The sequence below is a fragment of the Homarus americanus genome, unplaced genomic scaffold (genome assembly GCF_018991925.1).
Source record: "Homarus americanus isolate GMGI-L3 unplaced genomic scaffold, GMGI_Hamer_2.0 scaffold8280, whole genome shotgun sequence".
Lineage (NCBI taxonomy): Eukaryota > Metazoa > Arthropoda > Malacostraca > Decapoda > Nephropidae > Homarus > Homarus americanus.
This window is the reverse complement of record NW_024751506.1, coordinates 72,501-89,577: the sequence shown is the minus strand read 5'-3', so window position 1 is coordinate 89,577 and position 17,077 is coordinate 72,501. Positions and strand designations below refer to the sequence as shown.

Sequence of the window (17,077 nt, the reverse complement as noted above, 5' to 3'; positions counted from 1 at the left end):
GGGGTTGGTTGGAAGACTCGGAAAGGAGTCTTACCTGGTATTAGATAATTAAGAGTCTTACCTGGTGACTAACCTTACCCACCCACCCTGACTAACTCACTACATTCCCATTGACTGACTCACCACAGTCTTCCTGATTGACTCACTACATTCTCCGTCAGACTCACCACACACCCTGACTCATCAGACTCCCCTGACTGACTCACCACCCCGACTCACCTTAAAGAGAATAGAGATGCCGAGGTTCATGAAAGGTTTGGTAAAGTCGATCACACTCTCCCTGGCATAGTTGATCGTCATAGAGCCCACAGCCAAGTCAGCCTTCTGCAGGAGGGAGCAACAGCAGCAGCAGGAGGAGGAGGGAAGAGACGTAGGTTAGATAAATGATACCTGATCGTTGAGGTAATTTCTGGGGATAATACCTGTCTTTTTCGGGGGTACTTTCTGGGGTAACTCTTTTTACGGGTACTTTCTGGGACAATAAATGTGTTTTGAGGGTAATTTCTGGGGTTAATATAATCCCTAATTTATACTTTTTTTTTCTGGGGGGTGTAATTTTAGGGGTTAATTAATATTTTTTGGAGGTATTCAGGGGTAAATATCTGTCTTTAATGATCAAGTTCTCTAAATAACACCTGTCTTACCGAAAGTTCTCTAAATAACACCTGTCTTACCTAAAGTTCTCTAAATAACACCTGTCTTACCTAAAATTTTCTAAATAACACCTGTCATACCTAAAGTTCTCTAAATAACACCTGTCTTACCTAAAGTTCTCTAAATAACACCTGTCTTACCTAAAGTTCTTTAAATAACACCTGTCTTACCTAAAGTTCTCTAAATAACACCTGTCATACCTAAAGTTCTCTAAATAACACCTGTCTTACCTAAAGTTCTCTAAATAACACCTGTCTTACCTAAGGTTCTCTAAATAACACCTGTCTTACCTAAAGTTCTCTAAATAACACCTGTCTTACCTAAAATTCTCTAAATAACACCTGTCTTACCTAAAGTTCTCTAAATAACACCTGTCTTACCTAAAGTTCTCTAAATAACAACTGTCTTACCTAAAGTTCTCTAAATAACACCTGTCTTACCTAAAATTCTCTAAATAACACCTGTCTTACCTAAAGTTCTCTAAATAACACCTGTCATACCTAAAGTTCTCTAAATAACACCTGTCTTACCTAAAGTTCTCTAAATAACACCTGTCATACCTAAAGTTCTCTAAATAACACCTGTCTTACCTAAAGTTCTCTAAATAACACCTGTCATACCTAAAGTTCTCTAAATAACACCTGTCTTACCTAAAGTTCTCTAAATAACACCTGTCTTACCTAAAGTTCTCTAAATAACACCTGTCTTACCTAAAGTTCTCTAAATAACACCTGTCATACCTAAAGTTCTCTAAATAACACCTGTCTTACCTAAAGTTCCCTAAATAACACCTGTCTTACCTAAAGTTCTCTAAATAACACCTGTCTTACCTAAAGTTCTTTAAATAACACCTGTCTTACCTAAAGTTCTTTAAATAACACCTGTCTTACCTAAAGTTCTTTAAATAACACCTGTCTTACCTAAAGTTCTCTAAATAACACCTGTCTTACCTAAAGTTCTCTAAATAACACCTGTCTTACCTAAAGTTCTCTAAATAACACCTGTCTTACCTAAAGTTCTCTAAATAACACCTGTCATACCTAAAGTTCTCTAAATAACACCTGTCTTACCTAAAGTTCTCTAAATAACACCTGTCTTACCTAAAGTTCTCTAAATAACACCTGTCTTACCTAAAGTTCTCTAAATAACACCTGTCTTACCTAAAGTTCTCTAAATAACACCTGTCTTACCTAAAGTTCTCTAAATAACACCTGTCATACCTAAAGTTCTCTAAATAACACCTGTCTTACCTAAAAGTTCCTAAATAACACCTGTCTTACCTAAAAGTTCTCCTAAAATAACACCCTGTCTTACCTAAAGTTCTTTAATAACACCTATACTTTACCTAAAGTTCTTTAAATAACACCTGTCTTACTACAAGTTCTTTAAATAACACCTACCATCTTACCTAAAGTTCTCCTAAAATAACACCTGTCTTACCGAAAAGTTCTCCTAAATAACACCTGATGTCTTACCTAAAGTTCTCCTAAATAACACCTGTCTTTTCAAGTTCTCTAAATAACTTACCTGTCTTACACAAAGTTCTACTCTAAGCCACACCTGTCATACCTAAAGTTCTCTAAATAACACCTGTCTTACCTAAAGTTCTCTAAATAACACCTGTCTTACCTAAAGTTCTCTAAATAACACCTGTCTTACCTAAAGTTCTTTAAATAACACCTGTCTTACCTAAAGTTCTTTAAATAACACCTGTCTTACCTAAAGTTCTTTAAATAACACCTGTCTTACCTAAAGTTCTCTAAATAACACCTGTCTTACCGAAAGTTCTCTAAATAACACCTGTCATACCTAAAGTTCTCTAAATAACACCTGTCTTACCTAAAGTTCTCTAAATAACACCTGTCTTACCTAAAGTTCTCTAAATAACACCTGTCACCTAAAGTTCTCTAAATAACACCTGTCTTACCTAAAGTTCTCTAAATAACACCTGTCATACCTAAAGTTCTCTAAATAACACCTGTCATACCTAAAGTTCTCTAAATAACACCTGTCTTACCTAAAGTTTTCTAAATAACACCTGTCTTACCTAAAGTTTTCTAAATAACACCTGCAATAAACACTACAACTACCACCAAGCACTACATAACAACAACTACAACAACTACAACAACAACAACAACAACCCGGCTTTAGTGACTTACCGTGTTGTAGAACCTCTTTTAAGTGAACTTCCTCATTCATTTATAACTAATATTTTCTCCCTAACTCACCATTTCATCCGTGATTTATTCCCTCCCTGACTCACTATACCCTCCCTGACTCACTATACCCTCCCTGACTCACTATACCCTCCCTGACTAAATATTTCCTCCATAATTCAACAAACCCTCCCTTATTCATCTTAACTATCAGCTCCCTGACTCAACTTGACTCATAACTGCCTCCTTGACTCATTATACCCTCCCTGACTCACCATACCCTGCCTGACTCACCACTCCCTGACTCACCATACCACTCCCTGACTCATCATACCCTCCCTGATCACCACTCCCTGACTCACCATGCCCTCCCTGACTCACCATACCCTCCCTGATCACCACTCCCTGACTCACCATACCCTCCCTGACTCACCTTATCTATGAGCTCCCTGACTAAGCCGTTCCACTCGCCAGTCTCAGTATCAATAATGCCATATAAGCCATCACCAGACAGCTCGATCTGGTACTCAAAGCCGGCCATGGTGGAGACGTAGGCGATCAAATCCACACAGAACCCCTCGAAGCGGCCGTTCCCCGTCAGGTTCTTGGATTGTTTGGTCATGACGAAGGGTGTCTCCTACAGGGTGACCACAGGAGGGAGGGAGAAGGTATAAGGGAGAATGCATAAGGGAGAGATAATGCGAGATATAATGTGTTGAAGGATTAAGCTACTCGTTCTATGCTGTAAATGTGTTGGGTTTTTTTACTAAATTTACTTGTGGTTTCTGGTTTTATTATGTTATTTATTTGGGATTTGTGAGGTTGTTATCTATGCGTTTTCTAAAGGGTATCTAGTGTGGTGATTTATTTATTTATTTATTTATTATTTTGGTTTCTATTCGTTTAGTCTACCATTGGTGTAAAAGTTATCTAAGAGTTTTCTATCAGTTAACATTTTTTTTTTTTTGGTTTCTAATTGTTTATACCACATACCACCCCCTCCCCTCATACACCTGTTGCTTACCAGTTCAAAGATGTTACTTGTTCCTACGTATCATAGGTTGTTACTTAATACTTGTTGTTACTTGGTGCTACTTGGCGTTACTCTGTGCTACCTGTTGTTACTTGGTGCTATACGGTGCTACTTGGCGTTACTCGGTGCTACTTGTTGTTACTTGGTGCTACACGGTGCTACTTGGCGTTACTTGGTTTTACTTGCTGCTATTATGTGGAGTACGACTTGTGTAGCAATTCGTCGTCCATGAGTTTGTGACGAGTTTGTGACGGGTTGTGACGGGTTGTGATGGGTTGTTACGTTGTATTACAGTGCCGGTACAGGTGCTACAGTGCTTCAGAGACAAGGCAAGGGGTGTAGTACAGGTGCAGCTTGGGGTAGGGTGTAGGTTTGGATATAGCAAGGTGTAGATTGGGGAAGGTTGCAGGATGGGGAAGGGTGCAGGATGGGGAAGGTTGTAGGATGGGGAAGGTTGCAGGATGGGGAAGGTTGCAGGATGGGAAAGGTTACATGATGGAGAAGGTTGCAGGATGGGGAAGGTTGCATGATGGAGAAAGGTTGCCGGGATGGGAAGGTTGCAGGATGGGGAAGGAATGCAGGATGGGGAAGAAGGGTGCAGGATGGGGGAAAGGTTGCAGGATGGAAGGTTGCAGGATGGGAAGGTTACATGATGGAGAAAGGTTGCATGATGGAGAAAGGTTGCAGGATGGAGAAAGGTTGCAGGATGGGGGAAGGTTGCCCAGGATGGGAAAGGTTGCATGATGGAGAAGGTTGCGGGATGGAGAAGGTTGCAGGATGGGGGAGGTTGCCCGGGATGGGGAGGTTACATGATGATGGAGAAGGTTGCAGGATGGAGGTTGCGGGATGAGGAAGGTTGCGGGATGGGGGAAGGTTGCAGGATGGGGAAGGTTGCGCAGGATGGGAAAAGGTTGCATGATGGAAGGTTGCGGGATGGAGAAGGTTGCAGGATGGGGGAGGGTTGCGGGATGGGGAAGGGGTGCGGGATGGGGGAAGGTTGCAGGATGGGGAAGGTTGCAGGATGGGGAAGGTTGCAGGATGGGAAGGTTACATGATGGAGAAGGTTGCTGCAGGACGAGAGGTTGCATGATGGAGAAGGTTGCAGGATGGGGAAGGTTGCAGGATGGGGAAGAAGGTTGCAGGATGGGGAAGGTTGCAGGATGGGGAAGGTTGCACAGGATGGGGAAGGTTGCATGATGGAGAGGTTGCAGGATGGAGAAGGTTGCAGGATGGGGAAGGTTGCAGGATGGGGAAGGTTACATGATGGGGAAGGTTACAGGTTGGGGAAGGTTGCAGGATGGGGAAGGTTACAGGATGGGGAAGGTTGCAGGATGGGGAAGGTTGCAGGATGGGGAAGGTTGCAGGATGGAGAAGGTTGCAGGATGGGGAAGGTTACATGATGGAGAAGGTTACATGATGGAGAAGGTTGCAGGATGGGGAAGGTTACAGGATGGGGAAGGTTACATGATGGGGAAGGTTACATGATGGGGAAGGTTACATGATGGAGAAGGTTGCAGGATGGAACGCCTATGTGTTGTGGTCATCAGCGGCATCCTGAAGGAGTTCCCGGAAGGTTCCTTAACTCGCAGGACCTGATACCTTCATCTTACTCCTACAGCGCCAACAAGTCCTCAAAGGATTTTACATAACCTTAACTACCGTACGTTGTCAAATTGGTGTAGTCTTCGTAACTACTCATAAGCGCTTTGTTACGTCATTACCCTGTTACCAACACTAACCTAACCAACCACAATCAGCGAAGTACTAACTATTACAATTACAACCACACCCACTCAACATCATTACTACTAGCCTAATGTACAACCGCTACTACCAGCATCAACTACAACCACCACCACTACTACCAGCGTCAACTACAACCACCACCACCACTACAACCACCACCACTACAACTACCACTACTACCAGCCTCAATTACCCCCACCGCTATTACCAGCATCAACTATAACCACCACCACTACAACCACCACCACCACTACTACCAGCCTCAACAACCACAACTACCACAACCTTATCCATGATCGACTTGACCAGGCCGTCCCATTCCTCGGTAGTTTCGTTGTAAGTGCCGTATCTACCGTAAGGCTGGACGGTGATATCAAAGTTGAAGCCCACCATCCCTGCCAGGTGTTCCAATAGGTCGATACAGAACCCGTAGAAGCGAGCGTTACCTGTGATGTTCTTCTGCGTGTGTACTATCACGTAGGGCGGCTCCTGTAGAAGGCGGTGAAGGAGGGAGGAAGATGGTGGTTATAGAATCGTTCCTGTTAGATGTTTATCCATTTCATCTACAGTATATCCCTTGGTGTCTTCTGTCTACATAACGTGACGTAAGGCGGCATCCCGTAGAAGGCGGTGAAGGAGGGAAGAGAAGGAAGTAAGGAAGGTAATGGTACAAACGTATTTAAGATATTGATCAACATTACATAACATCACCAACACAATCACACATCCTCACCAACACAACCTCACCAACACAACCTCACCAACACACCATCACCAACACAACCTCACCAACACACCATCACCAACACAACCTCACCAACACACCATCAACAACACAACCTCTCCAACACACCATCACCAACACAACCTCTCCAACACACCATCACCAACACAACCTCTCCAACATCACCAACACAACCTCTCCAACATACCATCACCAACACAACCTCACCAACACACCATCAACAACACAACCTCTCCAACACACCATCACCACAACCTCTCAACACACCACCACCAACACAACCTCACCAACACACCATCACCACAACCTCACCAACACACCACCACCAACACAACCTCTCCAGCACACCATCACCAACACAACCTCTTACCCATAGGCAAATAACACCCTCCTCCCTCCTCCACCCCACAAATTCCTCCATCAAATCCTCCCTCCTCCAACTCTCTATTTCCTCAAACAATCTCCTCTCCATCAATCCTTCCTCCACCTCACCCTCCCCCCCCACCCCAGCTTGTGACGGACACTCGCCCCCCTTAAATCTGACAACATTCAACTGGATGGAGAAAAGTTTATAATTACCTGCCTAACATCGTGGTCCCATCAGCAGGTTAATTAGCGCCGTACTGACCTGTGCTGTGAGTCGAGAATGATACATCACTCTGTTAAATTACCCGCACCAAGGGGCTGTAAAAAAAATATAGCAATGTAGGCGCGCACATGATATACACGCACATACACGGCAGAAAGACGGTCACAAACATACATGCATATACACAAAAGATATAGAGATACATACATACATACATACATACATACATACATACATACATACATACATACATACATGACTCGACAACTTGTCACTACACTCATTAGCGGCGGCCCTTTTCTTGTGTCTTTTGTGTTTCTCCTTCCTTCCTTCATTCCTTCCTTCCTTCTTTCTTTCCTTCTTTATCCTCCTCTTCCCTCCATGTCCCTCTCTCCCTCCCATGGATACAGGTAGGCGGGGTGTGGGCGTGATGGGCGTGGAGGTGATCCAGACACCGCCCTCACGCACACACAATTAAGGTCTCTCTCTCTGCTTCACGATTCCCCACCCCCTCCCCTCCACCAATCACCAATAAACCATGTATGTTACGTCACGGCAATCATTACCCCTCAGGACCAATCAGATACCAAGGGAAACGACTACTCCCCCTCCACTCCACCAATCACCGATAACTAAGTGTGTTACGTCACGTAGAATCATTACCCTCAGGACCAATCAGATGCCAAGAAAGGGGGAAAAAAGGACGAGCTAGGTTGGTGAATTCTCGAGGGCCAAGAAATACGATTATTTTTTTTTTCCCTTAAACAAAAATACAAACTAAAAATTCTCGTTTATTCTAAGATACAAAAAGTTTTCAAGATGGCGTCAAAACTGCTCTGAGACTTTACTATAATTGGATATACTGAAGAAGAAAAAAATATATATAATTGGATACATCACGAGGACGAAAGAATGATAGTAGAGTAATGGATACAAACTAACGCTGAGACTCTATCTATATTAATATATGGACGTGTGTGTGTGTGTGTGTGTGTGTGTGTGTGTGTGTGTGTGTGTGTGTGTGTGTACCAGCCATAACCCAAAAGGGAAGCAGTTAGAGACCTGAAACTTAACACACATATTACAAGGGGTCCCAAGGTTGTGTCACGGTGATTGTGTAAGTATAGTGGCAGGCAGTCAAGGTTACACACACACACACACACACACACACACACACACACACACACACACACACACACACACGCGCGCGCACACACACACACACACACACACACACACACACACACACACACACACACACACACACACAACACTCGTTCCTGTTATTCGAAGATCCGACTAAAGGTACATTCCTGTGTGTGTGTGTGTGTGTGTGTGTGTGTGTGTGTGTGTGTGTGTGTGTGTGTGTGTGTCTGTGTTTGCCTCTCCAACCATTGTGAAGTAAAACAGGGGAACTTAAAACACCGGTCCTGTTTGTTTATACCGAGAGTGTGGATGGTAATGGCTCCTCTCGACACAACAAAACATTTTAAACTGTTTGTTCTGTGTGCATGACTACCAGGAGAAGATGAGAGGCGTACACGGGAAGGCACTCAGGCGGCGGGAGGATGTATGTATGTATGTATGTATGTATGTATGTATGAGAGGAAGGAAGAAGGAGAGGAAGGAAGGAAGGAAGGAAGGAAGGAAGGAGGGAGGGAGGGAGGGGATAGGCTGATGAGGGGAGGGAGGAAAACAGGAGTAGAGAGGTGGGGGGAGAGGGAAAGGAGGGAGGGGAAGGAGGGGGGTGGGATAGGGGTGGGGGGAGGGAGGGAGGAGGGGGTGGAAGGGAGGGAGGGGGGGTGGAAGGAGGGAGGGATTTAATGAAGGGGGGGGTAGGTTGTAAGAGGAAGGAAAGACTTGATAGAGGGAGAAAGAAGGAGGTAGAGGGAAAGGGAGGAAGAGGAGGGAGTAAGAAGGGGTAGAAAGGGGGAAGGAAGGAGGAAGGGGGGAGGGGGTAAATGCTGACCTTAACATGAGATAACGTTTAGAATACCTCACTTGACCTTTTACACACACACACACACACACATTTTTATTCGTTCCTCATCAAGTGTTTACAAAAAAAATCAACATTGAAAAACAAAAAACAAAAAATAAAACAACAAAGATAAACACCATTGTAAGTGCAAACATTTATACCTGGCATTTTGTACCTGTAATTAGTGCTTTACTGATCACCTGTTAATTACCACCAGAAATTAACCCACTAAACCTAACCGTGTTTATTTCTATGTTAAAATTAGTTAAATTCCATAACCCTTTTTTTTAATAAGGTAATTAATTATTTTAGTTATATTGTTAATTTGACGACATATTAATTAGACAGGAATAATTGTATTGTATTTTAATGATTAATTTTAACCGTATCTCGTGAGGTCATTTCTTAACTGGGTGTCGTTATAAGTTGGGCACCAGGGGCTCTATCAGACAGTGTGGACCGAACTCAGGATGTCATAAACACCATCATGGATCTTTATGTTTCCGGCTCAAACAAAAGACGATCTGGCCCACTGTTGAACCCTTTTAGAGAAGGGTTCATGGGTCAGGGGGTTCACTCTGTGTGTGTGTGGGTGTGTGTGTGGGTGTGTGTGTGTGTGTGTGTGTGTGTGTGTGTGTGTGTGATATGGTGAAGTCAAGCATCCAGACGACTAACACCAGATAGGAGACAGTCTGGGTCGTCCTCCATGGGTTGAGGGCCAGTAAACCAGCTATCGAGTAGGGAGAAGGAGGAGGAGGGGAAGAGGAGGAGGAGGAGAGGGGAAGAAGAAAAGGAGGAGGAGGAGGAGGAGGAGGAGGAGGAGGAGGAGGAGGAGTACTAGTGGTTATCGGAGAAAGAATGAACCAGAAAGACCGGACCAGACATACGGACCAAAAAAATATGGACTACGAAGACTGGACCAAAGAGATGATGTATGTATGTATGTATGTATATGTATGTATGTATGTATGTGTATGGTATGTATGTATGTATGAATGTATGTATGTATGTATGTATGTATGATGTATGTATGTATGTGTATGTATGTATGAACAGTATGTATGTATGTATGTATGTATGTATGTATGTATGTATGTATGTATGTATGTATGTATGTACAGTATGTATGTATGTACAGTATGTATGTATGTATGTACAGTATGTATGTATGTATGTATGTATGTATGTATGTATGTATGTATGTATGTATGTATGTATGTATGTATGTATGCGTTTAAGTTAGACATATATTAATTATCATGCCCATAAACCCAATAAAAACCGCAAATCATTAAAAACCGCGAGTCATTAAAAACCGCGAGTCATTAAAAACCGCGAGACACCTGGAAGAGAGGTTTTTAACTACATGATTCACTTAATTAATTAATTACTCATTTAAAAATATGAAGAGTATCTGAAAAAGAACGAGGAAGAGGAGGAGGAGAAGGAGGAGAGGGAGGAAGAAGAGAAGGAAGGGGAGACAACAGCTTCTTACCTCTTCCGTAATAATCTTTAGAAGAAGAAGAAGAAGAAGAAGAAGAAGAAGAAGAAGAAGATCAGAAGGAAGACGAAGAAAATGAAGAGGAGGAAGAGGAGGTAAGAGCCACTCACCTCTATAGTAATAATCTTGAGAGTAATGTTAGGTCGACCGCCATCAAAGAACGCTTGTCTGTCCGTGATGTTGATCTGAGTATCCGGCGTCCACTCTCCCACCTGAGAGAGAGAGAGAGAGAGAGAGAGAGAGAGAGAGAGAGAGAGTCAATTAGTACTAGAATCAATAAATCAATGAATCAGAATCAATATTACTTTATAATAGCAACAATACTCTTATCACACACTACCCACACTTTCTTCCCTCTCACCCACACTTACTTCCCTCTCACCCACACTCACTTCCCTATCACCCACACTTACTTCCCTCTCACCCACACTTACTTCCCTCTCACCCACACTCACTTCCCTCTCACCCACACTCACTTCCCTCTCACCCACACTCACTTCCCTATCACCCACACTTACTTCCCTCTCACCCACACTCACTTCCCTCTCACCCACACTCACTTCCCTCTCACCCACACTCACTTCCCTCTCACCCACACCTGCTTCCCTCTCACCCACACTCACTTCCCTCTCACTCCACTCTGAACCCACACCTGCAAATCTTATGTACACCTGCACAAAGTTTCAGACACACCTGTACCAAGCTTCAACCACACCTGTAGTTTCAGTCACACAGCCAGCCACACTTGTACCAAGCTTTAGCCACACCTGTACCAAGCTTCAGCCACACCTGTGCCAAGCTTTAGCCACACCTGTACCAAGCTTCAGCCACACCTGTACCAAGCTTTAGCCACACCTGAACCAAGCTTCAGCCACACCTGTATCAAGTTTTAGCCACACCTGTAGTCTTACCTTAATTAACTCCTCGTTCCTCAGCTTGAGAACGTCCAGCTTAAAGTTGCTTCTCTTCCCCTCTGTAAACTTGATGGGTCCCGTCAGTCCATCATACTCCACCTGCCCCGGGGACACACAGGTCAAAGGTCAACACGTGCCAAAGGTCAACACGTGTCAAAGGTCACCACGCGACAAAGGTCAACATGTGGCAAAAGTCAACACGTGCCAAAAGTCAACACGTGTCAAAAGTCAACACGTGCCAAAGGTCAACACGTGTCAAAAGTCAACACGTGCCAAAGGTCAACACGTATCAAAGGTCAACACATATCAAAGGTCAACACATGTCAAAGGTCAATACATGGGACTACACAATCTGGGTATTGGCACAAGGTCACACTACAACTAACAGGTCACCGTCAAGTAAGTAATTATCAAGAACATCAGGTATTAAACATCGGTCTATATTTGCAAAAGTCTTCCCTTAATATATAGAAAATGGACTAAACTAACAAACTACAAGTATTATGGCCAAAAATTTATTCCATTATATCCTAAAACAATTTATTATATTATATCCAAAAACACACAGAAAAAAAAATTCACCTTGTCTTAAACTAAATAAAATCGTAAGTTGTATCGTAAGTCAGCTCAATAGCCTCTAAGCCTCATCTGACAGTTAAGAGAAGACGAAAGAAAAAAAAAAACTTATTCTAATTTATTTCATCATGTAAAATATATTCTGATTCGACCAATAAAACTTCCCAAATAAATAAACAAAGATAATAGTTGTCTGAAAGTTACGATATATTTGAGAATTTTCATGGCTTTTCTCCTCCTCTTTTCCTCTTCCCCTCATCTCTCCTTCTTCCCCTCCTTACCTCTCTCCCTTCCTCTCACCTCCCCCATTCTCTTCTCCCCTCCCCCCAACCCATCACCTCTCCTCTCCTACACTACACCTTCCTCCCTCCCTACCTACCTATCCATCTGTCCCATTCCCCTTCACCTCTCCCACTCCCTTCTATACCTATCCTCTTCCAGCTCCCTCTCCTGCCCTCCCTCTCATTCCTCTCCCCCACTTCTTCCACTCTCTTCTCCCACTATTTATCCTCTCTATACCCTCCTCATTTCCTCCCCACCCTCCCACCTCCTCTCTCTCTCTCTCTCCCTCTCCCTCTCCCTCTCCTCCACCAAAACACATCACAACCAAAAAAATACAATAACACTTTCTCTCTCAAAATGCAAATGAGTTGACAACAATAAAAGTCAAAATCGTATAAAACGTCTTATTAAACTTTTTTTTATTATTATTATTTTTTTTTTAACTTCTTTTATCTTTCAGTATCTTCAAAGTTAATATTGGGAGGGGCGTCGAGCAGCTCATTACAGCGGGCAGCATTTAACGAGGAAATGCCCCAGGGAGCTGCTTGCAGGAAATGAGTTTAGAGTGACAGTCTTTGGAGGAGGAATAGTAGTGTGACAGTAACAGTCTTGGAGTAGTGTGACAGTAACAGTCTTGGAGTAGTGTGACAGTAACAGTCTTTGGAGGAGTAACTCAGTAATCTAACTTTTTGGACACAAGAACACATAAAGACAGGTACAAGCAGCCCGTCGAGGGACATGACAACCCTTAACAACCCTTAACAACCCTTAACAGCCCTTAACAACCCTTAACAGCCCTTAACTGCCCTATGAGAAGGTGTAGACGACCCACGAGAGTCTCCCTAACACACCACCATCACCACCGACACAAAATTTGGTTGAGTCACGTGTGGTGGTGATAGTAGTGGTGATGGTAGTAGTAGTAGTAATGGTGGTGGTGGTGGTGGTGGTGGTGGTATGCGGCAATAGGACAGATAACACCCATACCAGCCCCCCCCCCACCACTAGCCCCCTACCACCACCAGCCCCTAGCCCCTCTACCACCACCACCCCCTAGCCCCCTTACCACCACCACCAGCCCCTAGTCCTCCCCACACAGCAGTTATGACTTTGAAGTTGTTATCGAGAGGACGAGTTGGTCTAAGATAACACAACACTAAATTTACTTCCCTCAAAATTTAATATATTCAGCCCCTCATTGTTATTTCCCTCGTGTGTAAAATTACTTAACAAAATTACTTAACAAAATCACTTAACAAAATCACTTAACAAAATAACTTAATAAAATTACTTAACAGAATCACTTAAGAGAATCACTTAGCAAAATCACTTAACAAGGACGAGGATTTTGTTTTCATTCACGAGTATTAAGTAATTTTATTCGTAATTTTTAAGTAATTTTTAAAATATTTTCAGCCTTATATAATGCATATATAAAGATGGCACGAATTGGTGGTCATCTGTGACCTTTTGATAATGGGTAAACTGATGTAACCTAACCTAACCTAACCTAACCTAACCTAACCTAACCTAACCTAACCTAACCTAACCTAACCTAACCAAACCAAACCTAACCTAACCTAACCTAACCTAACCTAACCTAACCTAACCTAACCTAACCTAACCTAACCTAACCTAACCTAACCTAACCTAACCAAACCTAACCTAACCTAACCAAACCAAACCTAACCTAACCTAACGTCCCCACAACAAGACATTAATACTGACGGCGTTGATATAGTTGAAGAGTGAGGACCCATCTCCCCAGGGCGTCTCACTCTCGCAGGACAGGTTGGCGAGGCTGAGGGTGGCCGACCTCTCCAGCGCGTGCAGACCCTTGGCGAACACATTGACGCTGTCGTAGATGAGGGCTGGTTCTGCCTGTGGTGGAGAAAGAGAGTGAGTGAGGGAGGGTGGGTGGGTGGGTGAGGAGAGAGGGAGGGAAGGTGAGGGGGGGAGAGAGATCGAAGGAGGGGGCAGGCATGAGGGGTGTGTGTGGCAGAAATGGGGGTGGTGGCAGGCAGGCGGAGGGAGTGGGCAGAAATGGGGGGTAGGGACAGGCGTGGGGTGGACAGGCGTGGTGGGACAGGCGTGGGGTGGCGTGGCAGGGACAGAAATGGGGGTGGGGACAGGCGGGGGGTGGCAGGCGTGGGGTGGTGGACAGTGCGGGGTGGCGGGACAGGCGTGGGGTGGCGTGGCAGGCGTGGGGTGGCGTGGCAGGCGTGGGGTGGCAAGAATTTCGAGAAAGAGGAAACTTTGTGGGAGTAATATCATAGTTCCGGCTGTAGAGATTCTGTGTCGTGTTTTATTGGTCCTCTCTGGGTCAGGTCAGGTCAGGTCAGGTTAGGTTAGGTTAGGTTAGATTAGGTCAGGTCAGGTTAGGTTGGGTTAGGTCAGGTTAGATTAGGTCAGGTCAGGTTAGGTTAAGTTAGGTTAGGTTTTGTGAAAATTTGAATACTGTATTTTTCTTGATGGCGACAGAGAGAGAGCGGTGAGAGGCAGTGAGAGGTGTTAAGAGTTGGCAAAAAACGATGAGTGTGGAGTGAGTGACTGAGTGAGTGACTGAGTGAGTGACTGAGTGAGTGACTGAGTGAGTGACTGAGTGAGGGGCAGTGAGAGATGGTGAGAGGCGAGAGACAGGAGGTGAACGGTACTTTATTCTTACGCCTACTACTACTACTACTACTATTGACTACTAATACTACCACTAATATTACTCCTGCTCGTGTAGTTCCTGCTGCCACTACTCCTGCTACTGCTCCTCCTGCTGTTGTTGCTACTGACGGAGGCGCCGTAAGTGACATCCTCGACGCCAAAATCGATTAGAAGCATTAAGTGCCTTCCTCTCCTGGGTCTGTCTTCCCCCTTCCTCTTACCCCTCCCCTTTACCACCTCCCTTCTCCCCCTCTTCATTGCTACTCCCTCTCTCCCTTTATTCCTCATCATTCTCCTCTCCCCCTTTCCCTTTAGGCCTCCATTCTCTTCTTATCTCTTCCTCCACAACCTCAGTCCCTCCCTTACTCCTTTCCCCATCTTTCCACCAATAGTGTACACGATCAAATCAGGATGTGTGCTTGCCAGGGCCTCCAGGTAAGGTAATAAGGGTTCAGGTATGAGAGCGTAATTTACCTGTGGCCTCATTAGCGAGCCATACGATAATTTATCTTTTTAATTCCAAGGTCAAGCGATACACCATTATATTTTGTAAAAGATAGATAGATAGATAGATAGATAGATAGATAGATAGATAGATAGATAGATAGATAGATAGATAGACACACTAACTCTCGTCATGGTAACGAGTCTTATAAAACATAAATAAGACCTGAGGGTAAAGAGTAGTGAACATTATAACTCGTAAATAAACTTGTAATTAAAACTATAAGACTTTCTTTATTTTTTTCGTTTTAATTCCTGGATGATTGAAAATATATAATTAAAAATGAAGAGAATTACACCAATTGTCATGTCCTTCTTGGGGGGAAGGGGGGGAGGGGACTGGGGAGAGGAGAGAAGGGGAGAGGAGGAGAAAGATAGAGAGGGCTGGGGAGGAGGAGGAGGGAGGGGAGGTGGAGAGAGAGCTGAGGGGGGGGGGAGGGGGGGTAAAGGAAGAGAGAGGGAGGGAGGAGGAAGAAATAATATAGAGCAGAGGGGAAGTTTAGGGAGGGAAGTAAAAGGTAGAGAGGAAGAAAGTGGAAAGAAGGGAAGAAGAGGAGGAGGAAGAAGAGGAAGAAGGAGAAGAAGCTTGGGCTACAGGTGGCAGGGCAGACTGTAAGGGCCCTTAGAGTGAGTGGAGGAGAAGTGAGAGGTGTGAGAGGGGTGAGAGGTGTGAAGTGTGGTTGAGAGGTGACTAAGAGAGGTCCAGGGTGGAGTAGTTGTGGCCAGAGAGACAGTGAGGAGAAAGGGAAGGGGAGAGGGTAGAGGTGAGGGAGAGGGAAGGAGGGTAGGGGAGTAGGGTAGGAGGGAGGGAGGGAGGGGTAAGGGTAGGAGAGGGTAGGAGTAGCGGAAGGGTAAGGTATGGGTAGAGGAAAGAGTGGAAGGGGTAAAATTTGGGGAAGGGAAAGTGGAGTGGAAGGGGTAGAGAAAGGGGGTATAGGGACTGGAAAAGGGGAAATGGAAAGGAGAAAGGGGGGGGGTTATTTACTCATCCCCCCCCTCCCTCTCATGGCAAAACTCCAATATGCAAATTTGTGGACCTGGAAAAACTCGAGGCATCTGGACAACTCATTAATTAGACGTTTGGAGAACTCCCATTATGATGAGGTGATTAATGTTCGATTATTGAGATGACACACACACACACACACACACACACACACACACAATACATTAAATCCCTGACGATTATTACACAGGTCAATTAATGAAAAACTAATGACCTCTGACCCTTTGAATTTGACTCCTAACCCGTAACATCCACCACCTGACCACTGAACTCCAACACCTGACCCCTGATTCCCAAACACCTGACTCCAAACCTCCAACACCTGAACCCTGACCCCAATACCTGACTTCAACACCCCATCACTTGACCCATGACCTCTGACCTTGATAATGGAAGACTTGTTGAGGATGGAGTGACCAATGGGCTGAAACTTCTCCATATCTCTGAGTATTTTCTGGACATGAACACTACTCGTATCCACAATCCTGAAGGCGGTCATGTTGACGTAGTTATATTTGAAGTCCTCCAGGTCAAAGGTCTCGATGTCCTGTAGGAGAGAGGTCAAGAGAGGTCACGACGAGGAGCAGGAAGGAGGTCATCTTAGAGGACAGTGCCAGTGTTGGGTCATTCAGACATGTAGTGATTTGGTTATGTATACGTTTAGTAGTGCCAGATCATATATGTGTACAGTGCCAAGATCATACAACAGTGCCAACATCATACAACAGTGCC

General features: G+C 44.4%; 1 protein-coding gene across 3 annotated transcripts in view; it reads right to left on the bottom strand.

The window, feature by feature from the left end:
* Window positions 1–17,077, bottom strand: part of LOC121854669 (glutamate receptor ionotropic, kainate 2-like) — a 68,855-nt gene that overhangs the window by 43,774 nt on the left and 8,004 nt on the right. For all 3 annotated transcript variants that reach the window (XM_042349361.1, XM_042349362.1, XM_042349363.1), the window contains exons 5-10: window positions 16,728–16,892; window positions 13,909–14,061; window positions 11,320–11,421; window positions 10,519–10,620; window positions 3,247–3,450; window positions 220–324 (exon numbers count right to left, since the gene is read on the bottom strand). In XM_042349361.1, the coding sequence (XP_042205295.1) occupies window positions 220–324; window positions 3,247–3,450; window positions 10,519–10,620; window positions 11,320–11,421; window positions 13,909–14,061; window positions 16,728–16,892 (831 nt within the window). The remainder of the gene's footprint in view (window positions 1–219; window positions 325–3,246; window positions 3,451–10,518; window positions 10,621–11,319; window positions 11,422–13,908; window positions 14,062–16,727; window positions 16,893–17,077) is intronic.